The following is a 27,559-nucleotide window of genomic DNA, read 5'->3' as shown; positions in this document are numbered from 1 at the left end:
TCAAAAGCAATTAAAAAGTAAACGAAGTGACTGGGAAATATTGTTATTTATGATTTTCAGGCAGCGGAAGAAGAACCTGGGCCATCTACACGATATCAAATTGAAGACAGTGACGGAGTTTTCTCTCAAACGTTTCTTTCTTTTTTATTGATAGTGTTTTTGGATGGTTTCAGCTCAGTTTGAGAAAAGAACATTTTAGATGTTACTACAGTGACTGAAGTAATTGTTTCATGTAAATAATTTGTTTAAATAATTGTTTTACATAATCTGAGTCATTTTTGGTCCAAAACCAAAACATCTCTCTCTCTCTCTCTCTCTCTCTCTCTCTCTCACTCGAATTATGAACAATAAAAGAAATAATAAGAACTGAAATGCATTGGATATAATTGTTTTATAGTGTAAACACGTTTTGGTATTGCATATATTAAACTTTAAGTCACCTAAATGTTGTGCAAAAGTCCCTGTAATGTTACTAAAGTTCTGCAAACGATCTGAGTTGTGCTGTACGAAAAATCCACCTCCGCATCATTGCGATGTGCGCATGCACAATATTACTCATTGGATTAGGTACTGTTTTGTGTCTGTTGTTGCAGCTCGGGGTAACACCACTAACCTATTTGTCACACTATGTTAATTGGTAGATAATAACAAGTCCTATTTCATTACAGGTTATTTTGGGTAATCTCTCCTTTTCTGTTGCATAAAAATCTCAGTATTACTCGTGGAAAGATCACATATGGTGATGTGATCGTACAGCCCTAGCTTTGAGAAGGTGGTGCAAGGACTAAAAAATAACATTCCAGGTAGGTCCCCTAAAGGTTATTGTAATTGTCACTCAAGATCTATAAAAATCCTGGGAAAGTGATGAAAAGACCACATAGGACCCGAAACGTTACCAACACGTCCTGAAAGTTCCCCGAATTTTCCCAAAATGATGTTCCCCGAACGTCTAAAGAACTCCACATCGTGACATCCCGGGAACATTCTGGGAAGGTTACACAGCGACGTCCTTTACACCAATGGGTACGTTCTCTGAACGTACAGGGAACGTACAATTTCCAGCTGGGTAGACTCCATTCCTGTGTTTGTCCCTAAAGAGAACAGCCAGGATAGGAAATGCTGGAAACCCATCCTGACCGGAGTCCATCCCTTCCCGGTGGCACAGTAACCCGAAAGTGTTTGTGAGTGTGGTTTATGTCAGATTAGGAGAGCTGAAATGAACCTTTTGTTGGATGATAGCCGGCGACCAAAACAAGAGCTAGATCACAGAAAAAGTGTTTCAAAAGCGACAGCGTCAAAGTGAAATGCAACGCTGGATGGAAGTTTTCTAGTACTGATGAAGGATGTAGAATCGGAATCCAGATATGTTTCCATACAAGGAATTTGCCTTGGTGGTGCTTTTACATGACATTACAAAGAACATACCACGTTTAGCAAAGACATATGCAGAAAGGTAATAAACAATAGATTGGCAATTAGGTAATATGATAATTACATGATAATTAATTTTATAAATGGCAGTGATGATGGTATTATGATATTTATATATGTGTGTACATAGTAATAATTGTAGTATGAATATAAACTACATAAATGGCATAATAATTTAAAGGGCTCTTAAATGGTGCCGTTATTAATTAGCAGCCAAGTCAACTATATGTGCAAGAGTGCAATATGTATACAGAGTTTGCAGTATGTGTGCATAATGTGCAAGAGTGCAGAATATAATCATAGAGGAAGTTTATCAGTTGTTCACTGGTTATGCTGGTGGATACTTCACTGCAGCTGACGATTAATTGAACGTCCATTCAGAGACTGGTTTGGTTAATGAGAGAGACTACCTGAGGGACTAAGGAACTTAGAAGCTCTTGGCGTGTCTTGTGGTCTTGGTTCTGATTGCCATGAGTCTTCTCATGGAGGGTAAGGCTTGAAAGATGTGGTGAGCAGGGTGAGATGGGTCCTCAAAGATTTTGTATGCCCGTTTCCTGGTTCTGGTGATGTAAAGTGTCTGGAGGGTAGGCAGGTTACTGCCGATTATTCGCTCTGCTGAGTGGATGATGTGTTGCAGTCTGGCCTTGTCTCGTTCAGTGGCTGATCCAAACCAGGCTGTGATGGAGCAGGTGAGGATGGACTCAATGATTGTAGCGTAAAACTGGGCCATCGTGGTTATAATATGTTATTTTGGATCAGGCACAGACAGTTGTGAGAGTTCAGTCCGCATTAGCTCCGATAGAATAGTATTAAATGCAAAGCTAAAGTCCACAAACAGAATCCTAACATATGCCTCAGGGCACTCCAAGTGTCGGAGTAAGAAATGGAGTCCAGTGTTAACTGCATCGTCCACAGGTCTGTTGGTTCTGTAGGCAGACTATAGAGCAGGGGTGTCAAACTCCAGTCCTGGGGGGCCAGAGCCCTGTGTAGCTTAGTTCTTTCCCTGTTCCACCACAAATGATTCAGCTCAAGAGCTGTGTGGTAATTAGCACAAGGAGTTGAATCAGGTGTGTTAAATGAGGGGAAACCCAAAAATGTGCAGGGCTCCGGCCCTCCAGGACTGGAGTTTGACACCTGTGCTATAGAGGGTCAAGCGAAGGGTCGATGAGGACACCATAAACAGTGGTGTCCTCTCACTGTTCTTCGCTTTCTCTTCGCTGTTTAATTTTAGTGACCACTCCTTTTCAGGATTATGTAGTATATGTTTAACATTAGTTCAAAGTGTGGAAGGGAAATTTAAAGTGATGGTAGGCCAGGGTTGGGAGGCATTGTAGGATTGTTCTTGTGTCTCAGGTTTTGTTGTTTTGGGGATGGTGCCGTGTGTCCTTGCCTCGCAGCCACCTGCACGGAACCAGCTTTGCAGGCCACAGACCTTGTAGAACTGGGCTGAAGGGAACATCGCCGGGGGGAGAAAGGGGACCTGCAGGAGGGTAAATGTAGCTGCTGTACTATGCTAGACGCAGTTTGTTGTATGGTAGCATTTGAACACACAAGCAAGTTATGTACCCATAAGGGTTGTATATGTTTACGCTGAAGTCTTTATTTAGGTAATATAGGGTTGGGGTTTCCCTTACTGATAGCGTTGTGAGTCATGCCAGCCATGGACACCGAAGGGGGGGTTGCACCTTTTTGCTGGGTTGGGAGTGGAATTTCCCTAATGTTTAGGGTTTTTGCCCTCCTTCCTAGGCTGGATAGACAGGCTTATGTGTGGGACTCATAGGAGGCCTAGGCCTAACGAGGATTGGAAGTTGAACATCCTTGAAGTAGACCAATAGAGGTGGCGTATTATGTTTGTTGTATGTTCGAAACCTGGTTTGCAGATGTTTGGTAACCAATCAGGACTTAGAAGTCCATATAGAGGAATCCGTCTTATAGTATATTAACCTGCTGATTTCTGGGTGCGGGGTGCATTGCGCATTGTACTCGAGTGTGGCTGGAACACTATGCTGGATTGCTGAATAAAGAAGAAAACTTTGCTCATTACATGCGAGGTCTGGAGTTTGATTCAAGTGTGACAGAGTGAGAGTGATTATAGAGGATTATAGAGTCATAGTTGTTTGGGTTAATTCTGAGTACCACAAAAGTTTACAAGCCCTATTTTGGCAAGAGCTAATCATAAGAGGTAATCCTAATCATTTTCATCCTTGCCGTTTAAATCACTCATGAATAGATGTGTTTGTGAGAAATTGGTTTGTTTTAAGCATTTTCAATTTAAATAAATACTGCAATACTCATTGCAGAAATACATCTTTTCCAATATTGTGCAGCCTAATAATGAAGTACTTACTACTACGAAATATCTAACAACATACGATGCAACATTCAACAGGGGGTAGTGAAGTGATTCGTGGCTGATCAAAGTGCCAATTCGATGTGGGGCAGTGATTAGCATGTGGAGAATGCTGCAGCAGTATTACAAAATCAGCAACTCTTTTAAAAATAATAGTGATATAAATATATTATTTATTAATAAGTATATAGAATCAGTACACAAAGTATAAGTATATAAAGTTTAAGTATATAAAGTATATAAGTATAAAAATCTTAAGTATAAAAATGATATAAGTATAAAAATGTTATAAGTATAAAAATGTTATAAGTATAAAAAATTTAAGTAAAAAAAGTTTAAGTAAAAAAGGTTTAACACTAGGTTTACTGAGCTTTTTATTTTCTGGTGAGAATTCCCTCGGCCCGACCTCGGGTGGAGAGGCCATTAGCTCCATTGTCCTCCTGCTTTTGTTGTGCAAAAACACTAGTTACCTGTGAACCCTGCTACATTTGCATTTCTTTACCGCCACTGCTGCTGGCAAGCTTGCCATATCTATACAAAATATCCCACACTCTGACTGACCCACAAATATGAAAGACACAATTTCACAAAATATAGAAACACAAGTGTTTTATTTGTCAAAAATAGACTGAAAACAGAATCAATAATAATAATAATAATAATAAAAGAAGTAAAAAAAAATTCTCAGTCCCTCAGTTCCTCTTCATCATCTCAGTGGTTTCATAGTCAGTGTTTGCAGCGTTTGCAGACCCAGTAACCTCCGTGCCTGCATTTGGCGCAGGTGAATTTGCAACACTTTGCGCAGAGATATCTGCTGCGATTCCTGTTGCAGCTCTCTTGTACCTGGCACTGAGTTGTCTGAACAGTTCCTGGCACAGCAGCAGCAAATGATGCAGCAGCTGCAAAAGCTTCCCTCTCTGCTTCCATTGCCTTTTGCAGCATGAATCGGTTACGGAGTTCCATTCCGGTCGGGCCGAGGGGATTTTACGTAGATTTGCGTAGGTTTAGCAAACCTAGTGTTAAAGGCCTCAGAGGACTGCTGCTCTTACTCATCAGAGTGGTTCTGATGCTTAAACTTTTTCTTAAGTGCTTCTGCTAAAATGGCAGCAAAGTCCTCTGAGGGCATGGGCGTCCCCTGCGTCGGTCCCCTCCTGGTCACTGGCGTCCCACCTGGCGACCTCTGCACTGGGCGCAGTTTAATGTGCGGCAGCTCCGCCAGAACATCCACCACGCTGGGGCCATTGGTGGGTCCTGTGCCACTTCCCTGAGGATGACTCCTCTTCTGCTTCGGGCCCTGGATATTAGCAGGCGGAGGAGGAGGAGGCGGCGGTGGAGGAGGAGGCGGTGGAGGAGGAGGAGGGGGCGGGAAACAGCTTGGAGCTGAAGTGGGGACTATAAGAGTGGTCTCCGAACTGCTCCGGGGCATATTTGGGTGAGTCAGGGCACCGGCAAGCTGGGAGATCTCGGACCGTAAACGGCCCACCTCGTCTTCGAGGGCTGTAATTTTCTCCCAAACTGCCGCCCACTGATCCCCGTGATCCCCGTGTCCACTGGGGAGGTGGATGCCACTCCCGACCGTTGCAGGGGCGTTGCCATTTATAGCAACCCCCGTTGCAACACTTGAGCATGGTGCAGTGGATTTGCCCACACGAAAGTTGGAACGCTTCAAGCTTCTCAGACAAGTGCGTAGAAAACTACGCAAGCGACTGAAAGGAGCCATTGCCGAAGTTATTTAAAGGAATTGAACAGGAACAGTAATCACCAACCAAGCCCAAATCAAGACTGAGAGAAATAAAAAAAATTACAGCTTCTGCTTCCAGATATACGTAGCAATAACTATAAATTCTAGAATCTCAATGAACCTTCGCTTGACGTCACTCCATTGGCACGCTGATTGGGTGGCTTCAGTTTCTTAAAACAAGAAACGAAAAAAAAAAAAAAAAAAACAATGAGTACGCAGAACCGTTCGAGGTCAACTTAGCCGACCATTTCACATTCTAAAATTTACAGGATATTTGGTTTTGTTATTATTATTATTGGTATTAGTATTATTATTTTAAGAATGAAGCTAAATAATATAGCCGCCCACTAATATGTCATATATGGGTTAAAATGCAGAGGACACATTTCGTCGTTGTGTGATGTGCCAAGAATGGCACTTGATCACAAAGTACAAATACTTTTTACTTGCCAACATTCATAAGCAACGTTATTTTTCAGTACAGTTGCGGTTTTTATAAATCTTGGTGATTAATATTCGCGGAGAGCGTGGGGTTTCCATTTTTCTATAACATTTATATTATTAAAGGAAACACAACTTAGCAAGCTGATTAATTTTAATGACTGATTGTTTTCAGACTAGTATTTGTTTAACATTGGTTTAAAGTTGACTGCTGCTACTTTAGCAACAGCTCGGCATGGGCTCTCTGAGCTGATCCTAATCACTTTCATCCTTGATATTTCAGTCAGTCATGAATGGAGGTGTTTGTGAGAAACTGATTTATTATTATTATTATTATTTAAAAGATCATTTATAAACACTCCAATACTTACTGCAGAAAATGATTTTACGCAATGTCCTGCAGTGCAGTTATGAAATACTAATCTAACTACATACCATGTGCAGCCCACAGAAACGCTGTCTGTGCGCAGCCTGCTGGCAAAAAGCGGAACTACAGTTACAGCAAATAAGGCAGAACGGAAACATCGGCGTCACTCCTTGGACTGATGATAGCTTATAAATAGTTATAAGTAATCGCTTGTGTGATTATAAATGTGCTGTGTGTTATGTCATGTATAGTGGTTAATGTTTATTGTTGTGTGTAGTGTGTGTGTATGTGTGCGTGCGCCCACCGTGTGTATGAGGAATAAACGGGGCGACGTGCACGGTGAGCAGTGCCGGTGTGTGGGTTGTAGTAGTGCAATTGTAATAAACGCATGCATCTGATGATTAAACCCCGAACTATCCCTGCTGTTTTACCCTCTGGGGTCGAGTGCATCGTCGGCGATGCAACGTACTTTTCGCGTCTATTTCAGTTTATATCTCGCTGAAATCTGTTGGAGTAAGTAATCTCCACCGGGTCCGTGGATGAGAAGAGATTCACAGCTGAGACGAGGAGTAGTTGCAAGTCACCAGTTTATTCTCTGACTGATTACAATCAGGGAGCGACTATCTGACATACATTCAGCATGTACAGTAAGAAGCTCGAACAATAGTTATCGGCTGTCTTTTTATAGCCCTCCGGGTACGTGTTCCCCCCTCTTTTGGTATTTTCCCAGCTACGTGACATCAACATGTTTTTACATTTGCTTCTGTTTGTCAGTTAGCACATGTTCCCCCTCCCAGCATCTTATTGTGTCAGCATTTTTGCAGCCCCCTTTTGTTAAGCAAAAGTTAAAATAAGCATCTGTTCCTCTTTTCCAACTGTCTGGGACGAGGTCACCCTGCCCTGCTCGCACACTGTCAGTTCCTGATTTCTGTTAGTTGTATTATTTTAGAATCAACCCCCTCCTTTCATCATGCCCTGCTTTAAGCTATATTCTCCTTTTCCTCTATTCATTGTATGTTCTTTATAATTCTATTGAATCCCACAAATCTTAATGTAGAATCATGAAAAATCCGTAATCTGTCTTCTTTTCAAAACATCCATTGACGGAAGTATTAAAGTTTTTTAAATTAGGTTGAATCGGCAAAAAAGTAAACCATGTCACCTTACTTTGTTTTACCTGCATCGGGGGCGTGTAGCGCGTATTCAAATCGCATTCGCATGGTAATTTGATTAACAGCGCAATGGTGAAACGCGATCCAGATACTGTACGTCCCCATCAGCGCCATAAAAGGGGGGTAGGGACGTGGCCAGGTGACAATGGTTCATTCATACACATTAAAGTTGCTACATATTCAATGAAAGGAGCCAGAAATAGTTACATGAGTTAGGCTTTTCTTATTTATTTATCCAAATGAATGTTGCAACTACACCATTTAGTCATCTTCATGTAGCCAGCATTGCTTACTATGTACTTTTATAATGTTTCTGCAAGTGTTCCAAACTGCATTTTGCAATGTCTTTACTTTGAATGTCAAATTACAAACTTCACATAAATTTGACATATTTACAAAGTACACTAAGATTAAGATGAGTTTGTTGCCAAACCAAATATATAAGAAATAATTTATTTGTCATGAATTAAGTTTATGATATTTGAAGAAATGTGTGACCATGCCCCAGTCAGTGAAAGTGTGTTTCCTACCCCTAGGCTGCAGAGGGTTAATTATTGTGAGCATGGCTCAGCGACCCACTATTAAAATACTTTATTAGAAATATTATAGTGTGTGTGTGTATGTGTGTGCGCCCGCGCCTGTTTGCTAGCCTGGCGCCGCTGAGTCATGTGACAGCTGGGAGCAGCAATTGAGAGCAGCAGCGCGAACACACAGCTGCGGTGCATTCGGGAGAGAGATTGAAACTTATAAGTATCGATCTCATTAAACTGGTATTGATCAATATAAATACCAACATTATTATCGATATTTGGATCGATCCGCCCACCACTATCGGACAGTATTGCTGTGTTATAATCACTTCAGCATAAATGTTAAACCTAGTGTTTCTGTTTCTGTCATGTTGTCAATATCAAACAGTAAACGTTGTAATGGATTGTTTCTATATATGTGCTTTTAAACAGTATGCCTGCATGTGGGGCTAACAGAACACATCTACCCTATAGGAATACATATATACTATAAACCTGTTGTGGGTTATAAAGCCAAATAAGGAAAAATAACAGTGGGCTATAGGTAGCATAGTGAGCACATTAACGTCGCCTCGCTATTGAGAAACATGGCGCAGACATCGGGGGAATGTCGAATCAATGTTCGGTAGCGATGTTTCTGCAACAGAGATGCTTTGACGATGGATTTTCAAGGATCGCGGAGACAATGCCAATGCCTGGTAGTTATATCATTTTAGTGTTGCAGCTGTGACAGTGCGAAACAATACAACTGACAAATTGTCAGTAAGGTCGGATGGCGTTAGATCATAAACCGGAAATTAGCGGAACAGGACGCATTTGTAACTTAATATTTTAACGAAAGACAAAAGTAACAAGTCCATTTAAATTTCGGTACTGTTAATTGTGTTATTTAACTTGAAAGGGTATTTAGCTATATTACTCCTTACAGCCAAACGTAGTGGAATTATAGTAACGTGTTACTTCCAAAGATTACTAGGCAACTGTTTGCTAATGCTAACGTTAGCATTGCGTCATTTTGCTTCTTCCACTCTCAGATAAGATAAAGATAGCTTTATTGTCATTGTGTAAATGAAATGAGATGTCTTTAGAGCAAACCCGTGGAGGCTATGTTAAGGATAAAACTGTAAACATGGGTAAACAAAACATAATATCGGCATAAGTGCATAGACCCACCTCTGTATTTTTAGGAAGATTAGCAATACATGAAAATTTCCTTCAAGTGTGGTAAATATTCAGTTTTAAATGAAAACCACATGTGACATATTATCTGTCCCATTGCATTAAGCCCTCCATCAAACCCCCATGAATCCTAACTGAATGGGTCGCTTTTCGCTGTGAATTCTGGGAGTCTGTACAACGTCGGGACCGCAGCTCTCGCGTTACTTCTAAAAGGGGAAGGAATTATATTCAAAGTCTTTAATAGCGCCCGATTTTAACAAACGACCAAATTATGTCGATATAAACTGTATTGTGTCCTCCTTTATCTGGTTTTGATAATATATCGATATTCCGTAAATATCCGATAAACAGCCCAGCACTAATTGGTCCGTCTTAATTGTTTCATTGTCACCCCGAAACTTGTGTGGATTGCTCCAGAAAACAACCCTGGTTCCATTAGCCCCGGTAAGAATGGCAAAACGATGGCCGGAGTAACTCAACACTTGAAGAATGAAAGTCAGAATAGGGCTGTCTGGTGTTGTTGAGTCTTGTATTCTGTGACAATCATATTGTTTTGGAAGTGTGTGTCTTGGAATACTTAAAAATAAAATGTTCATAAGGGATGGATGGAGTTTTACTTAGAGTAATAGATCGTGTTTGTTACCATGAAACGGTAAACATACGGGGCTCTAATCCACATGGTTACTGTATTGTATAATGGAATCGGTAAATTCTGCTGCTGTGATGTGTTTAAACATCACAGATAATCATTGTGAAATAGTAAGATAACAGGTGAATATGTCCCCATAATGTAAATCAGAAAAGGCAGAATTCTTACTTTAGGTACCCTGAGAGTAAAGAAATAATGGAATTTATGGAAGGCGCAAGATATATGTATATTGGTTTGTATATTTAGTGTCTGTCCTGTGCTGCCTTATGCTGTCTTACACAGTCTTAATTACTTCTGTGTAAGAAGTGAAATTTTCTTTGTGTTATCCATATGTTGACTATGTGCACCTGTCTTTTTATGTCTGCACATTGAGCCTGGAGGTATGCAATTTTGTTCAGCTATGCTTCCGTTGTTGTACTGTTGTATGGTGTGAATGACAATAAAGTTCACTTATATACAGTAAATGATTTGATTGAATAGTCAGTTCCTGATGCCAGCATTTGGATTGAGTGGGCTGTTAGCCTTGGTGCACATGAACCTTTCCAGCGTTGCTATTCTCTATAGTAAATGCTGTTCTGCATATCAGGCAATCTGTGCACTGACTGGTGTGTTTTTATAGGTGAAGTACCCCTACGGAAATGCAGGCAGCCCAATCCGAGACCAGCGCGTAAGTCTCCCAAGCATTCGTTTCCTGTCTCCAATGAGACAATGAGACGGCAGTATTTTTCTCAATGTGCAGTACTGACTGCCAAGTGTGCTGTCTGTCTGTCACTAACAGCCATCAATTGATTTGACTCTTGTATTTTTACACTTTATTTTGCATAATTGTACCGTCATTCTTTTATCAGGACGAAGGAGGAAACCTAAAGGACGGAAGGGGGCCATATACCAAGAACTTACAAAAGCTGCTATTCTCCAGTAACCCCTTCGATTCAACCCATGTGGGATCGCTACCATCCTGCATCGAGTCCCAACAACGTCGCACCCTGAGCCCTACTCACCAGCCTTATCATCAACTTCCTTCTTAGTTCCCTCACCAGTCCCATCCTCTTTTGTTTTACCTCCTTCTCCATCTCTTTTTATGGACTCCCCTCCTTCATCCCCATGCGTAGCCTCACCAGTTAGCCCAGCTCCAGAACCATCTTCAGCCCCAGCCGTAGTTCATCCCACCCCTCTGCCTCACGTTCTGGTGCAGGCCCCCTCATCTCAGCTGGTCATGGGTCCAACACCACCGTTTTTGTCCCCTTCTCTTGTTATTGAAAAAATGGAAAAATTCAATAATTACGATATAAGCAACTACAATAAGATGACCTATGATGCCAAGTGCTATGCTCATTACTGGTGCCAGCAGTTCTGGAACGACTTCATGAGCTCAGCTCACATCTGCAAGCAACAGAGGAATGGAAACTCTGAGGCTCACTATTCGTACGGGGATAATGAGGGTGCCCCTGCGACCGAGACTTGATGAAGATGAGGTCAAATTTCCTAGTGATGTGCTGGACCAGCTGAGTGACATCCCTGGGGTTCTGGAGACGGCTGTGGAGATGGGCTATCTGTCAGATGTAAATAGCGACATTTCACATAACGTAAGATAACATAAGATAAGATAAGATAGGTAAAGGTATGTTTAACTTCATATTATAAGTAGGCACTGTAATAGGCCTACCCTTTGTTGTCTGTATTTAAATGCCAGGAGTATTAGGAATAAAATTCATGATTTAGAGGCTCTTATCTCATCGGACTCTTATGATATTATAGCAATAACTGAAACGTGGTTGAGTGATAAGGATGGACAAGAATATAATATGGATGGTTACACATTGTTCCGTAAAGATCGTATAGGTAAGAAGGGAGGTGGTGTTGCAGTATATGTAAAGGAAAACTTGCAGGCAAGGGAGCTTACTGATATAAGTAAAAGTACGGAAGCTATATGGGTAAAATTAGATGCTACAAACTCAAATAGCCTAATTGTCGGTGTTTGTTACAGAGCACCCAATGTAGCTGCTGAGGAAAGCAGATTGTTATACAGTGATATTAGGATTATGAGCAATAAAAATGATGTGGTAGTTATGGGTGATTTTAATCTACCGGGGATGCAGTGGGACATTGTTGCTGGCTCTTCTGAAAATGAACTTGACATGGTGGAATTAGTACAGGATTGTTTTTTTACTCAGTTTGTTAACACCCCTACCAGGGGAGATGCCATTCTTGATCTTGTTTTGTCTAATAACCAGGACAGGATTGGTAAATTAGATGTTTTAGAACCACTTGACAGTAGCGATCATAACATGGTTAAATTTGAGGTTAAGTTTAGTGCCCGAAGAGCAAAGTCCAAATCAAAAATATATAATGTTAGGAAGGCTAACTTCAATTGTATGAGATTAAAACTAGAAACTGTGAACTGGATGGAGTTAAATAACAAAACTGTTGAAGAGGCATGGGAATTTTTTAAAAGCACATTATTGCAAGTACAAGAGGACTTCATACCTGTTTCTAGCAAGAATAAATCTAGGAAATTGCAACCTAGGTGGTTTAATAGGGACATAAAGTATAAAGTAAGGAGGAAAAGGGCTTTGTTCCAGAGATGGAAAATAACTGATGATGACATAATAAAGCAAGAGTATCTAAATCTACAGGCTGAATTAAAAAATGACATTAGACGAGCTAAAAGGAATGTCGAAAGGAAGATCGCATTGGAGGCTAAGGATGACGTTAAAAGTTTCTTCCAGTATGTTAACTCTAAAAGAGCTCTAAAAGCTGAAATTACTAATCTGCAGGATAGTAAGGGTCTTATAATTGAAAACGACATTGACATAGTAAATGAGTTCAATGATAGTTTTGCACGGGTATTCACTGTCGAGGACACTAGTAACTTACCAGTTCTTATTACTAATGCAACATCGTCTATAACTAATATATATATAACTGAAACTGATGTTTTGCAAAGCCTAGCTAAGCTCAAAATAAATAAATCACAGGGCCCTGATGGCATCTTACCTATAGTGTTAAAAGAGATGAGGGATATTATTTGCCGACCCTTAACATTACTGTTTCAAAAATCCTTATCTGAAGGTGTGGTACCTTCTGATTGGAAGCATGCCAACATAACGCCCATTTTCAAAAAAGGGGATAGAAGTAATTTGTCAAACTATAGGCCAATCAGTCTAACTTGTATAACTGGTAAAGTTATGGAGGCTATAATCAAAGAGAAAATGGTAGATTACCTGGACTCAAATAACATTTTGAGGGATAGCCAGCATGGATTTAGGAGAGGTAGATCCTGTTTAACAAATCTGTTGGAGTTTTTTGAGGAAGCTACTCAGGAAGTTGATGATAAGAAGGCCTATGATGTCATCTATTTAGATTTCCAAAAGGCTTTTGATGTTGTTCCCCACAAGAGGCTCTCACTTAAACTCAAAGCGACAGGTATTTTAGGAACTGTAGCGACTTGGATTGATAACTGGTTAACGGATAGGAAGCAGCGAGTAGTTATAAGAGGCTCGATGTCACAGTGGGCCTGCGTTCATAGTGGGGTACCGCAGGGTTCAATTTTAGGACCACTTTTGTTCCTAATTTACATAAATGATATAGACACCAATATATACAGTAAACTGGTGAAATTTGCAGATGACACCAAGGTGGGTGGTGTAGCAGATACTGAACTAGCGGCTCAGCAGCTACAGCGGGATCTTAATTTAATTAGTGACTGGGCTGACACCTGGCAGATGAAATTTAACATAGACAAATGTAAGGTACTCCATGTAGGGAGCAGAAATATAAAGTACAGGTATTTTATGGGACCTACTGAAATAAAGGTAGCTGATTATGAGAAAGACCTTGGTGTGTATGTTGATGCTTCCATGTCTCATTCTCGCCAGTGCGGGGAAGCAATAAAAAAGGCCAATAGGATGTTGGGGTATATCTCCAGGTGTGTGGAGTTTAAGTCAAGGGAGGTAATGCTAAGATTATACAATTCCTTGGTGAGACCTCACCTAGAATATTGTGTACAGGTTTGGTCACCATATCTTAAAAAGGACATAGCGGCCTTAGAAAAGGTGCAGCGTAGGGCCACAAGAATGATTCCTGGTCTTAGAGGAATGTCATACGAGGAAAGGTTATTTGAGCTAAATCTGTTCAGCCTCAAGCAAAGGAGACTGAGGGGGGACATGATCCAGGTCTATAAGATTCTAACAGGTTTGGATGCTGTTCAACCGAATAGTTACTTCAGCATTAGTTCAAATACAAGAACTCGTGGCCATAGGTGGAAATTAGCGGGAGAACATTTCAAACTGGATTTAAGGAAGCACTTCTTTACACAGCGTGTAGTCAGAGTATGGAATAGTCTTCCTGATAACGTAGTGCAAGCTGAATCCTTGGGTTCCTTTAAATCAGAGCTAGATAAGATTTTAACAACTCTGAGCTATTAGTTAAGTTCTCCCCAAGCGAGCTCGATGGGCCGAATGGCCTCCTCTCGTTTGTATAGTTCTTATGTTATCTGCCTGGTGTCATGAGACTGACGATTTGTTGGGTGAGGGGTAGGCAGTGTAGACTACAGACAGTGTAGGCTTTGGTGAGCCTCCTTAACCAGCCACTCCATGGTCTTTAACCAGTTTAGATCCTAAAACCAGTTGAAACAAGCAAAGCACATAGGCACAGAAACACAAAGTAAGATGGCTGAACAAAGCCAAGGCGGAGAGGGAGGGAGCAAGATGCATAGGAAGCCTCACACTGCATTGCTTGATATGATGAAGGGCAGCCCTGCCCCCTGTTGGTGGGATGGCAACAGCTGTTCAGTGTTTTAATTAAATTTTGCATCATTTTCATTCCAGTGCTGTAAATGCTAGGAAACATGGATGGGTGATATGTAGCTTAATTAATTAAAGTAAGTTAATTCATGTCAAAAGTAAGAAAGCTGAATTTTACACCACTGCATATAGTTAATTAAGTTTAACCTTTTGCATGACTGGATAGGCCAGCTTTACAAATACCAAACTAAACTTCACTAAGATGATTTCGGTCCAACTCGCAATATGCAAGGCTCATTTCAGCAGCATAGACACATGGTTCGAATTACGGGGGGAACTGGGGGGTACAGTAACCCCCGCCAAGACCCAGACTCCCCCAAAGAGACAAAAATAGCAGTTTGGGGGGTCTTAAAACTTTTCTTTTGCTGTAAAGAAAAAAACAAAAGCTAACTTCACCTTGTAGGAAAATTTCTATGTAAAACAATTTCAGACACCGCTAATGTGGACCGTACCATTTTAACCACCTCGGCGCTAGAAACTGCTTAGCCAGTCGGTTGTGCCAGAATTGTGGGAACCCTGATCCAGGATGCACCGGACCCGCGCAGCGCGCCCTGAAGACGCTCCTGCCACTCACTGGCCGTCAAGAGCTCCCTGCTCGTCAGTGAGGAGAATCCGCAGCGGGCGGGGGCTGCTCTGTTGGAGCGGGAGGAGACGTGCTGCAGCTGGGAGGCCCGGCTGGCTGCAGAGCGCCGCGGACTTGACAAGCAGCAGGAGCGGGACCATCGTGACCGTGAGCGGCTGCTGAAACCTGCGGAGGAGCAGGAGCTGGAGCAGCTCAGCGGTGAGTTGACCAACTGGGAGAAGTAGCGCGACCGCCAGGGGTGGCTAGCCGAGGCAGCGGAGGCGGCATTACGGGGCTAGGAGGAGGCCGCACTGCCGGAAGTCTCCAGCAGCCCCATGCGCTGTGTGTCCCCGGAGAAGGGAGCCTGGCTGTGGGAGTCGCTGGGCATGGTCACCCCTGGAAGCTGTGCTGGGAAGAAGGTCCAGCGCCGGTGTTCTGGGCAATTCAGTTTCCCCTGTCGCGCGCTGATTAGTACACGGTTTCGCTGTTGTTTTCATGCGGGTGAGGGTAAAATGCGGATTCCGCCGGACTCCGCCGAACGTAAACAAAAGGAGGAGCTCAGCATTGCGGTGCAACTGCGCAGTCAGTACAATACGGATGTCCGAAATCGTATTGTTCTTAATGTTAACATTAATTTCATTGTTAATTTGTTAAACATGTGAAAATGTTCTATATATTATCTGTTGAGCGTTCTCTGGTCGAGGATAATCTGCATTTTTCCCCTCTCTTGTCCCGTCAGACAGATGTGGATGTCCATGGCTACCAACGTCACTGTTCATGGATGCCTGTTCCTGACGAATAAAATAAATCATAATAAATAAATAAATAAATATGTCTTTCACCAAACATGTCAGTATTTTATTGTAATTCTGTATTTCTGTAGATCTCACATCCAAGCACTATTGAACTGTTTTGGTGTTATCTGATTAAATTTTCTCATATAAGTACAGCTATACTGTACAGCTTGAAAGCACTCCTGTGAAATATCTACCTAGAAACGTGGTTGCCACTCTACAAGCCATTTTATCAGAATTAATACACGAAATAAATAAAATAAAAAGGATATTGCAATTAAAGCATTTGTTATATTGAAACATGGAAGTGGCACGTAGAAATCCTGCCCTGGGACATGTGATATATTGCCGGAAAGCTGGCAATTTGTACTATACGAAAATGCATGGAAGTTCCCAGGGCAGGATTTCTAAATGTGCACTTCGCCCTGTACACTGTAACCGTGGGGAAGCTGCCATCCATAATCTTAAACTAAAAGTCCACGGAAGTGGCACGTAGAAATCCTGCCCTGGGACATGTGATATACTGCCGGAAAGCTGGCAATTTGTACCATACGGAAATGCATGGAACTTCCCAGGGCAGGATTTCTAAATGTGCACTTCGCCCTGTACACTGTAACCATGGGGAAGCTGCCATAAATAATCTTCAACTAAAAGTCCACGGAAGTGGCACGTAGAAATCCTGCCCTGGGACATGTGATATTGTGGTGAATGGATGAGACTGTCCAGGAGTAATAAGGAGATTAGCCACAGGTGAAATCAATAACTAAGTGGGGGAGGGGCATGTAGCGGAGTGTGGTGATAAGAGGGGAAAGGTTGGAGACGAGGGAGAGGAATGCCGGTCAGTGTTGCGTGAGGGGCTGATTAGTGCTGGTCGCGGTCATTAGGATCGCTGCCGGCGAAGATAGGTAGGGGGGTGAAATAGGTAGAGGTTGCGCGGATTTATTAGGGCGAGACTGTTGCCGGCGGGTGAGACTACTGTCATTCCAGGAGGAAGTTGGTTCCCAGCCTTGTTTAATCCCTGGGGCTTAGTTGATTAGACCCCGTGGGTGGGTCTGGTAGAGGAAAGGGAAGTGTCCTTTTTAAGATTCTTCTTGTGTATGTTTGTGTGTGTGTGTATGTGTTTTTAGGATGGTCAGCCGATCGGGTCTGTGCAATACGGTGGGTTAAGGGAGGGCTGGATGGGATGGTGTACGCTGCCGCCTCGGAGGGGGGTGTTTGGTGTAATCGGGTGTGAATTACGATTTTGCTTGGCTTGCTGTGCTTCTGTGAGGGGGGTGCTGGTGAACCTACTGAGTTGCTGTGTGACACACTCTGGCGGCGGGGTTACAGCCTGTTTATCTGCTCCCTAGCTGGTTGTATTGTGCTGAGGGGTGATGAATTAATTAAATAAAGTATTTGATCCCTAAATTGGTGGTGTGTATCCCTTGGGCTTGCTGGGTGGGTAACCTGTGGGGAGCGGGCTAGGATAGCTAAAGGATAGATCCTTAATACCCACAGAGGATTTATTACACTGGTGGCAGTGGTGGGATGATGTCTGACCCAGAAGTAGTGGAACAGCCACCGAGGGGGGAGGGTAGCTCCGTTCAGGGTTTGCCAGTAGCAACTCGTCCGGTGTTTATGCCCGAAACGTTTACTGGTACTAATCGGGAATGGTCTGATTGGGTTGCCCAGTTTGAAGTGGCTGCCGAAGTGAATGGTTGGGATGATTCTTTAAAAATGAAATTTTTGTCACTTCTCTTGTCGGGGCGTGCAAGAGAGTTGTATTCCGGGTTGCCTTTGGCTGCTCGCAGTGATTATTTAAGTTTAAAAGAGGCATTAGGCAGATGTCTGGAACCATGTGATAGTGATGACTGGAACAGAGCCAATTTTTTGTCCCGTAGACGATTGCCAGACGAATCGGCTCGGGATTTTGGTATGGCATTGCGCCGGCTTATTTATAAAGCTTATCCTTCTGCCGATAATGTGACGCGTGATATGTTTGCTCGAGACCACTTTGTAGAACATGTTGGGAGTGGCGATTTGAGAATATATCTTCGCGGTCGGAAGCCTAATACATTAGAAGAAGCCATTAATATAGCTGCCGAGTTGGAATTAATAAAGAGTCTGGAAAGGTCTCAGATTAGTTATGATGCCCGGGTGTGTGCTGTTACGGAAAAATCACCTAGGGATCAACAGATGGAGCTCTTGTTGGGGGTGGTGGAGGGTTTAAGGCAAGAGGTTAGAACGCTGCAGCAGACGGTGGCGTCTTTGCCGTCCCCTATCGTGACTGAGATGAGCAGGGGGAGTAATAGTGAGGAAAGGAGGCGTGGTCAGCAAGGTAGACCTGAACGGGCAGCAATAGCAACTGCTAGAGATGCATGTTGGGAGTGTGGATGCACTAGGCACCTGCGTCGTAACTGTCCCTATGTGCAGGGAAACTAGAGGGGGTGGGCACAGTGGGCCAAATGCCCACCCCTTTCTGCAGACTGGCCAGACTGGCTCACAATTCCCCGGATAGCTCCGGTATCTACCTTAATGCAAAAATAGGTGGGTGTTTTTCTCATGTGTTAGAGGCTTGCGCCCCTGTATCTACTATCATCCCCAAACAGAGGTGGTTACAGTTTACGAAGGGGATGGGGGAGTTAACAGCGTATCAGGGTGTAGCATCAGCAGCAAATGGGGGTGATATGCAGGTGGTTGGGAGGTGGCAAACCATTTGTCAATTTGGACCTTTGGCCTTGGTTGTGGATTTCTTAGTGGCTGATGTGTCTACCGAAATTTTGCTGGGGATTGATTTCCTGTCAAAATATGGGGCTGTGATTAACCTTGCTAATAAATGTTGTAGTTTGATGGGGAAGGAATTGCCTCTAATTTCATCATCTGAGGCTAATGAACCAAAACTAGTTACTGTACAGGCAGATACTGTAGTAGGGCCACGCACGGAGGCCATTGTTGCTGGGGTTGTGGAAGGGTTGTTGGCAGGCCGTGCGGTAGGCCTGCTCGAACCGTCTGACTCCCTGTCTTCACATTGTGACTTGATGGTGGCGCGGGTGGTTTGTAGCGCACAGCAAGGGGTGGTACCTGTCAGGGTTATAAATGTGACCGAGGGGCCCTGTGTTTTAAAGGAGGGTATGAAGGTGGGCACCCTTTATACGGACGTCACTGTGGAACAGGATACCATATCTGCAGAGACCGTACAGTGGCCTGTAGATGTTGTTTCACAGCTGGGGTTGGCAGAAAAGGGTTTCTCATCTTTAGAATTGATAGCTATTCGAGAGTTACTTCAACGCCATAGTGGCGTATTTAGCTGGAATGATAGTGATTTGGGGAGGACACACCTGACTCGTCATGAAATTGATACGGGGGGTGTTAGGCCTATTAAAATGCACCCCCGTCGGGTGCCTCTGCATTTGCAGCAGGAGGTCGCGGACCATATTAAACAGATGCTTGAGAATGACATTATACGACCCTCATGTAGTCCTTGGGCAGCTCCGGTAGTGCCAGTACGGAAAAAAGATGGTAGCCTCCGATTTTGCGTAGACTACCGTAAGCTTAATGAAGTTACAGTGAAAGATGCTTATCCATTGCCAAGGATTGATGATGCCCTAGACAGTTTAGCCAATGCGCAATGGTTTTCAACCCTTGACCTGGCCAGTGGTTACTGGCAGGTTGAGGTTGACCCTCGGGACAGGCCAAAGACTGCATTTATCACTAGGCAGGGATTGTTTGAGTTTAATGTTTTAAGTTTTGGCCTATGTAACTCACCCAGCACCTTCCAGCGTTTAATGGATTTGGTTCTGGCTGACTTGCAGTGGTCAACCTGTTTAGTGTATTTGGATGATATTATTTGTTTTGGTCGGACTTTTGAGGAACATTTACATAGGCTGGATGAGGTGCTTTTGAAGTTGGGGCAGGCAAATTTAAAGGTGAAGCCTGGTAAATGTAACCTTTTTGCAACCGAAGTGCGTTATCTGGGGCACATTATTTCGGCTCAGGGCATTATGGCCGACCAGGATAAGGTGGAAGCTGTGAGGAGTTGGCCGGTTCCTCAAACTCAAACAGATGTTAAGAGTTTTCTGGGGCTGGCCTCCTATTATCGCCGTTTTGTTAGGGGCTTTGCGGACATGGCAAGGCCATTGCATCAGTTAACTGAAAAGGGACGGAAATTTAAATGGGATGAGTTGTGTGATGAGGCGTTTCGACAATTAAAGACTACTTTGATCACAGCACCAGTTTTGGCGTACCCTGACCCTCATAAACGTTTCATTCTTGATACAGATGCAAGTGACTTTGGCATTGGAGCAGTGTTATGCCAGGACGGTGAGGAGGGTGTAGAAAGGGTTGTTGCTTATGCGAGTAGGGCACTGACAAAAGAGGAGAGGAAGTATGCAGCCACTAGGAAGGAATTGTTGAGCATGGTATTTTTCACAAAGCATTTTAAACATTACTTATTGGGGAAGGAATTTACCTTGCGTACTGACCATAGTTCACTGAGATGGCTACATAATTTTCAGGGCCTAGAAGGACAATTGGCTCGGTGGGTGGAGCAGCTGGCCGCATTCCAGTATAAAATCATTCATCGCCCTGGGAAATTACATACTAATGCAGATGCTTTGTCCCGTAGGCCTTTGTCCTTACCTGAGGCATTACCAGAGGAAGTGGCTGTGGCTAGCTCCCCTATCCCCTCTTCAGGGCAGAAAGGGCCCTCTGACAGTATTTGTGTAGTAAGGGTGGAGGCCCAAACTCAGACTGGTGGGGTGGAATTTGGGTTGGAGGATGAAGTAAGTAAAGCACAGAGGGAGGATGGTGAGATTAGTGTAATTATTAGTTTAATACAGGGGTTGCAGAGTGGGGTGGATATATGGCAGCAGTATCCCGAGTTGAAGAAATACCAGTGTGTGTGGGGCCAGTTGCAGTTACAAGGCCAGCGGCTGGTCCGGGTCCCACCGAGTTATTCTGATGCAGCCCCCGGGGCCCAGGTGGTGCTTCCTAGGAGCTTGGTACCGGCAGCTTTGCAAATGCTGCATAGTACTGCCACAGGGGGGCACTTAGGAATTCAGAAATTACAAGCTAATATTTCAAAATGGACGGAGGCTTATGCCGTGCCAAACCAGGAAGCAGAATCGTTGGCTAAAGTCCTGGTAGAGCAGTGGGTGTGTAGGTTAGGGGCTCCACGCAGTATACATTCTGACCAAGGGAGAAATTTTGAATCTACATTGTTCAGAGAGATGTGCCAGTTGCTTTGTATACAGAAGACGCGAACATCTCCCTACCATCCTGAATCTAATGGGATGGTGGAAAGATTCAATCGAACCCTGTTGTCTATGTTGGCATTGTTCGTGGAGGACAACCAGATGAACTGGGATGTTCTATTACCGTATGTCCTTATGGCCTACAGGAGTAGTGTGCATGCGTCCACAGGGTTCACACCATATAAGGTGTTATTTGGTCGGGAGATCATTCTCCCTGTGGATGTGATGTGGAATATGGGTCATCAGGAGAGGTTTTCAGCGGTGTCAGAGTATGTGCAGGCACTCACTGATACGTTGTCTACTGTGGTGGGGGCAGTGAAGAGACACCAGGAACGGGCCTCTGCACAGCAAAAAGCGGTTTATGATTTTAGAGTAACTCATCAGCACTATGTTGTGGGAGAGCAGGTATGGGTGCAGAATAAAGCGAGGAAGAGGGGCCGTTGTCCCAAACTACAGAGACGTTATAAGGGCCCTTTTAAGGTGTTGGAAGTAATTTCTGATGTCCTTTATAGAGTGGGCCAGCCTGAAGGGGGTTCGGACACAATAGTGCATTTTAATAGGCTTAAACCTTTTGTCTGTTTGTCTGGTGCAGGGGAACCATCCAGTGTGCAAAAGGAGGATCCTCTGGACAGTAACCCATCTATGGATTCAACACCCCTGCCAAGGTCGTCCGAGCCGGTGGAGGTGGACAGGGAGGTACCACCGTGTATACCAGCAGCTGCGGCCAGGTTGCAGGAGGTGGAAGTAATGGGAGCTGATCGAGGGTTACAAGCAGCAGAGGGCCAGCCAGAGGGACATTGGATCACTGGTGGGGATGAGAGAGTCGGAGACCAGAGTGAAAAGGACAGCAACATGGAGGCCGAGGAAATGGTGCGGCCACTCCTCTCAGGACGAGGACATCTGCGGCGGGAGAAGCGGCGGCCGGTGTGGACGAAGGATTTTGAATTGGGGTTGGACTGACTCGGGGACGAGTCTTTTTTTCCTGGCAAGGGGGAAGTGTGGTGAATGGATGAGACTGTCCAGGAGTAATAAGGAGATTAGCCACAGGTGAAATCAATAACTAAGTGGGGGAGGGGCATGTAGCGGAGTGTGGTGATAAGAGGGGAAAGGTTGGAGACGAGGGAGAGGAATGCCGGTCAGTGTTGCGTGAGGGGCTGATTAGTGCTGGTCGCGGTCATTAGGATCGCTGCCGGCGAAGATAGGTAGGGGGGTGAAATAGGTAGAGGTTGCGCGGATTTATTAGGGCGAGACTGTTGCCGGCGGGTGAGACTACTGTCATTCCAGGAGGAAGTTGGTTCCCAGCCTTGTTTAATCCCTGGGGCTTAGTTGATTAGACCCCGTGGGTGGGTCTGGTAGAGGAAAGGGAAGTGTCCTTTTTAAGATTCTTCTTGTGTATGTTTGTGTGTGTGTGTATGTGTTTTTAGGATGGTCAGCCGATCGGGTCTGTGCAATACGGTGGGTTAAGGGAGGGCTGGATGGGATGGTGTACGCTGCCGCCTCGGAGGGGGGTGTTTGGTGTAATCGGGTGTGAATTACGATTTTGCTTGGCTTGCTGTGCTTCTGTGAGGGGGGTGCTGGTGAACCTACTGAGTTGCTGTGTGACACACTCTGGCGGCGGGGTTACAGCCTGTTTATCTGCTCCCTAGCTGGTTGTATTGTGCTGAGGGGTGATGAATTAATTAAATAAAGTATTTGATCCCTAAATTGGTGGTGTGTATCCCTTGGGCTTGCTGGGTGGGTAACCTGTGGGGAGCGGGCTAGGATAGCTAAAGGATAGATCCTTAATACCCACAGAGGATTTATTACAATATATTGCCGGAAAGCTGGCAATTTGTACTATACGAAAATGCATGAAAGTGCCCGGGGCAAGATTTCTAAATGTGCATTTCGCCCTGTACACTGTAACCATGGGGAAGCTGCCATAAATATTCTTCAACTAAAAGTCCACGGAAGTGGCACGTAGAAATCCTGCCCTGGGACATGTGATATATTGCCGGAAAGCTGGCAATTTGTACTATACGGAAATGCATGGAACTTCCCAGGGCAGGATTTCTAAATGTGCACTTCGCCCTGTACACTGTAACCATGGGGAAGCTGCCATAAATAATCTTCAACTAAAAGTCCACGGAAGTGGCACGTAGAAATCCTGCCCTGGGACATGTGATATATTGCCGGAAAGCTGGCAATTTGTACTATACGGAAATGCATGGAACTTCCCAGGGCAGGATTTCTAAATGTGCATTTCGCCCTGTACACTGTAACCATGGGGAAGCTGCCATAAATATTCTTCAACTAAAAGTCCACGGAAGTGGCACGTAGAAATCCTGCCCTGGGACATGTGATATATTGCCGGAAAGCTGGCAATTTGTACTATACGGAAATGCATGGAACTTCCCAGGGCAGGATTTCTAAATGTGCACTTCGCCCTGTACACTGTAACCATGGGGAAGCTGCCATAAATAATCTTCAACTAAAAGTCCACGGAAGTGGCACGTAGAAATCCTGCCCTGGGACATGTGATATATTGCCGGAAAGCTGGCAATTTGTACTATACGGAAATGCATGGAACTTCCCAGGGCAGGATTTCTAAATGTGCACTTCGCCCTGTACACTGTAACCATGGGGAAGCTGCCATAAATATTCTTCAACTAAAAGTCCACGGAAGTGGCACGTACAAATCCTGCCCTGGGACATGTGATATACTGCCGGAAAGCTGGCAATTTGTACTATACGGAAATGCATGGAACTTCCCAGGGCAAGATTTCTAAATGTGCATTTCGCCCTGTACACTGTAACCATGGGGAAGCTGCCATAAATAATCTTCAACTAAAAGTCCACGGAAGTGGCACGTAGAAATCCTGCCCTGGGACATGTGATATATTGCCGGAAAGCTGGCAATTTGTACTATACGAAAATGCATGAAAGTGCCCGGGGCAAGATTTCTAAATGTGCACTTCGCCCTGTACACTGTAACCATGTGAAAGCTGCTATCTATAATCTTAAACTAAAAGTCCACGGAAGTGGCACGTAGAAGTGAGGCCCCAGCACATGTGATATATTGCCAGGAAGGTCGGAATTTGTACTTTACGAAAATTCAAGATTGAAGATTCAAGATTCAAAAGGTTTATTCGTCACGTACACAGTTGTACACATACAACATGCAGTGGAATGTAACCCTGGTCACTCTGAGCAGCTGTGCATGATAAGAGAGTAACAAAATATAGAAAAAATAAGAAAAATAATAAGATAAAAAATGAAATGTTCAGCTGTACATAATCTATACATAAGTGAAATGTGCAAGAGGCCTGAGGAATGTGCCAATGATTTGGACAGGGTGAAGCAGCACCTAGAGGCATTGAGTATTGTCCTGATTTAGGAGCATTATGACCTGGGGGAAAAAGCTCTTCCTTAACCTTTCCGTTCTGTGGTGCATTTCCCAAAACCATAGTTCGAAGGAACGTTCGCAAACACTGTCCTTAAGTTGCGTATTTCAAACAACTCACGAGCTGTAGTTAGAAGCTTAGTCCCGGGTAAATACGTCAGCGATGGTGGAAAATGCAGTCTAATAAGGGTATAGTCACCGTGTAAGTAAAAAATTGTATAATCTTTCATAACTAATAGGGAATAATTTAGCTCTACGATCACATATAATGTGAAGTTGTCTGAAAATGTTTGAAACGTAATTGTTGTGTGGGTCTCTGGTCATAAGTACGGTAACTGTCGGTAGTGAGCAATAGGGACACCTTGCTGGGTGATGCGGGAAGAATCCTCTGTGTGACCCATCTGTACGTTGACGTCAAACTTCAACTCACCAGTGGCACTTGCACTCTCATCTAGCACATATTGTATGTTCTAGTCACTCTTTGCCTTCTTCTCATGTTTAGAAACATGTGTGAACAGTTTTGAGTCATTGTGTTTAAATGATGACTGGTGGCTGTGCTGAACTTCTGCAGCCTGTGTTTTCTATTTTGCATCAAAGTTCACCACAGTGCAAAATGTGTTTTGATGAATGGGAATGTGTTTAGAGTTTTGCTCAAATCTGCAAATTGTGTTTAAAGTTTCACCAAAAGAGTGATTGATTCAATAAATTAGTTTTGGCAATTGGAAGTTTTGTTCCAAGAATGAGGTTTAGTCTTTTAGCAATTCAGAAAAACTGTAATAGAAACATAAGGCAAGGTAAACTTTAACTTACCAAAGCTCTTTGGGGCGGTCAAACCAGATGTGTCCAGTTTGTACAGATACTGCACAGTTAGAATAGAATAGAATAGAATAGAATAGAATGCCTTTTATTGTCATTATACATTTTTTACATATACAATGAGATGAAAAGCATCTCCTTGGGTCAGTGCTCAAACATATACATATAAAATATAAAAAGAGAAGTAGTATCTAAAGTATGTATAAAATATGTATAAAAATAAGCAATGTAAACAAATAGAAAGTATTAAAGTGACAGTGTAATATATCTTATTGCACTAGCATATGTATATAAAGTGAACGAATGCACAATTTCACATTGACCGGATTATTACACAGTGATAATATATAATAAATAGATGTGGTAAGATTTTTTAGTGTGTGTGTGAAAGGGAGAAAGGGGAGGAAGACCATAGTAGGGGGAGTGATTGTTTTCTGTGTGTATTCAGTGTGTGTACAGTGTGTGTTCAGTGTGTGTTCAGTGTGAGTATGGCTCTAGGGAAAAAACTGTTCCGGAGCCTGTCTGTCCTAGTCCTGATGCACCTGTAGCGTCTTCCTGAGGGCAACAGGTTGAATAGATCAGAGCCAGGGTGGGATGTGTCCTTGATAATGTTCCTTGCTCTGCTGAGGCAGCGGGAGGTGTATATGTCCATAAGAGAGGGGAGAGGGCAGCCGATGATCTTCTGGGCAGCTTTGACAACTTTATGAAGCCTCTCCTTATCTGCCATGGTGCAGCTGCCGTACCACACTGTGATGCAGTACGTCAGGAGGCTCTCAATGGACGAGCGATAGAAGGTCAGAAACAGATCCTGGTTGAGATTCAGCTTCCTGAGGACTCTCAGGAAGTGGAGCCGCTGCTGTGCCTTCTTGACGACCTCTGTGATGTTCTCGGTCCATGAGATATTGTCCGAGATGAGGACCCCTAGGTACCGGAAAGTATGGACCCTCTCCACGCGTTCACCGTTGATGTATAGGGGGGTTAGGTCGGTGCCGTGCCTCCTGAGGTCAACAACGATCTCTTTAGTTTTCTTGGTGTTCAAAGTCAGATTGTTCTCTGAACACCAGGCCTCCAGCTTCAGGACCTCATCCCTATAGGCTGCCTCGTCTCCCTTAGAGATGAGTCCGACCACCGTAGTGTCGTCGGCAAACTTGACGATGAGATTGTTGTTGTGGGTCGGACTACAGTCGTGGGTGTAGAGGCAGTATAGGAGGGGGCTCAGCACACAGCCCTGTGGGGATCCGGTGCTAGTTAGGGGTAAAATGCTGTTATGGGCAGGGTTAATCAATTGTACAGTTGTGCTTAAAATGGGGGTATAAAATCCTTCAAATACTACAAAAGTTATGTAAGAGAACTTTTGTTTTTTGTTTTGTAAACAAGTACACCTACTCTTACAGTTTTAGACTTAACAGGTTTTAAAGAATTTTGTATTATATTATATTATATTATATTAAAATAACATGACTATAGCGAATGTCTGTCAGCCCCTTTTGACAAAATGGCCTTATAGCTATGTTTTCATAGAATCTGAGCCGGAAAAGTCAGATTGCTATGCCAAGAGTACAACTAATTTGAAAACAGTGTTAGTGAAGTCATTTGAAGACTGAATTGTGTTACAGTGGAAAAAAAACACAACAGCACAATAAAGGGCAAGTGACTCAGGCAAAGTCAGTCAGAAGGGTGTGTGAACATGATTGGCAAACTGGGTGATAAGTATAATGATGAATGCCTGCTCACCAGTAAGTTTATGCTTTTTTCCTTACAGTATCTCTTGAGGAGGCCTGCCAATGGTGTGGACAGTTTCAAAATAAAGATGGTGACTGGGTGAGGAAAATTACTGTAGTCATTTGATAGATGTGAAAATATGGCTACTTGTCCTATACTGTATGTTGTTAATCCCACTGTAGATACTCTGTGATGGATGCCAGAGGTGGCAACACCGTGTCTGTACTGGCATGACCAAGAGCCAATTCAAACACATAACAAATGTTAAATGGTATTGCACAGCTTGTGAAGAGGAGTCTTCTTTATAAAAACGCAGCCACACTACAGTAGTATGCAAAAGTCTGCAACCGCTTGTTAATTTAGAATTTTTTCCAACTTTTGACCTTT

The 27,559-nt window shown here is 43.5% G+C and overlaps 1 protein-coding gene across 1 annotated transcript in view; it reads left to right on the top strand.

Annotated features, from left to right (window-relative positions):
* Nucleotides 1-22,918, top strand: part of LOC140586411 (uncharacterized) — a 69,335-nt gene extending 46,417 nt beyond the window's left edge. The window contains exons 2-3 of the mRNA XM_072708255.1: nucleotides 15,223-15,446; nucleotides 21,845-22,918. Coding sequence (XP_072564356.1) covers nucleotides 15,223-15,446; nucleotides 21,845-22,212 — 592 coding nt within the window. The 3' untranslated portion in view covers nucleotides 22,213-22,918. The remainder of the gene's footprint in view (nucleotides 1-15,222; nucleotides 15,447-21,844) is intronic.
* Nucleotides 22,919-27,559: the final 4,641 nt, after the last annotated feature.

The sequence above is a fragment of the Paramormyrops kingsleyae genome, unplaced genomic scaffold, assembly GCF_048594095.1.
Source record: "Paramormyrops kingsleyae isolate MSU_618 unplaced genomic scaffold, PKINGS_0.4 ups55, whole genome shotgun sequence".
NCBI classification, from domain to species: domain Eukaryota; kingdom Metazoa; phylum Chordata; class Actinopteri; order Osteoglossiformes; family Mormyridae; genus Paramormyrops; species Paramormyrops kingsleyae.
Note: the sequence above shows the minus strand (reverse complement) of the source record. Positions and strands in the feature narration are given on the sequence as shown.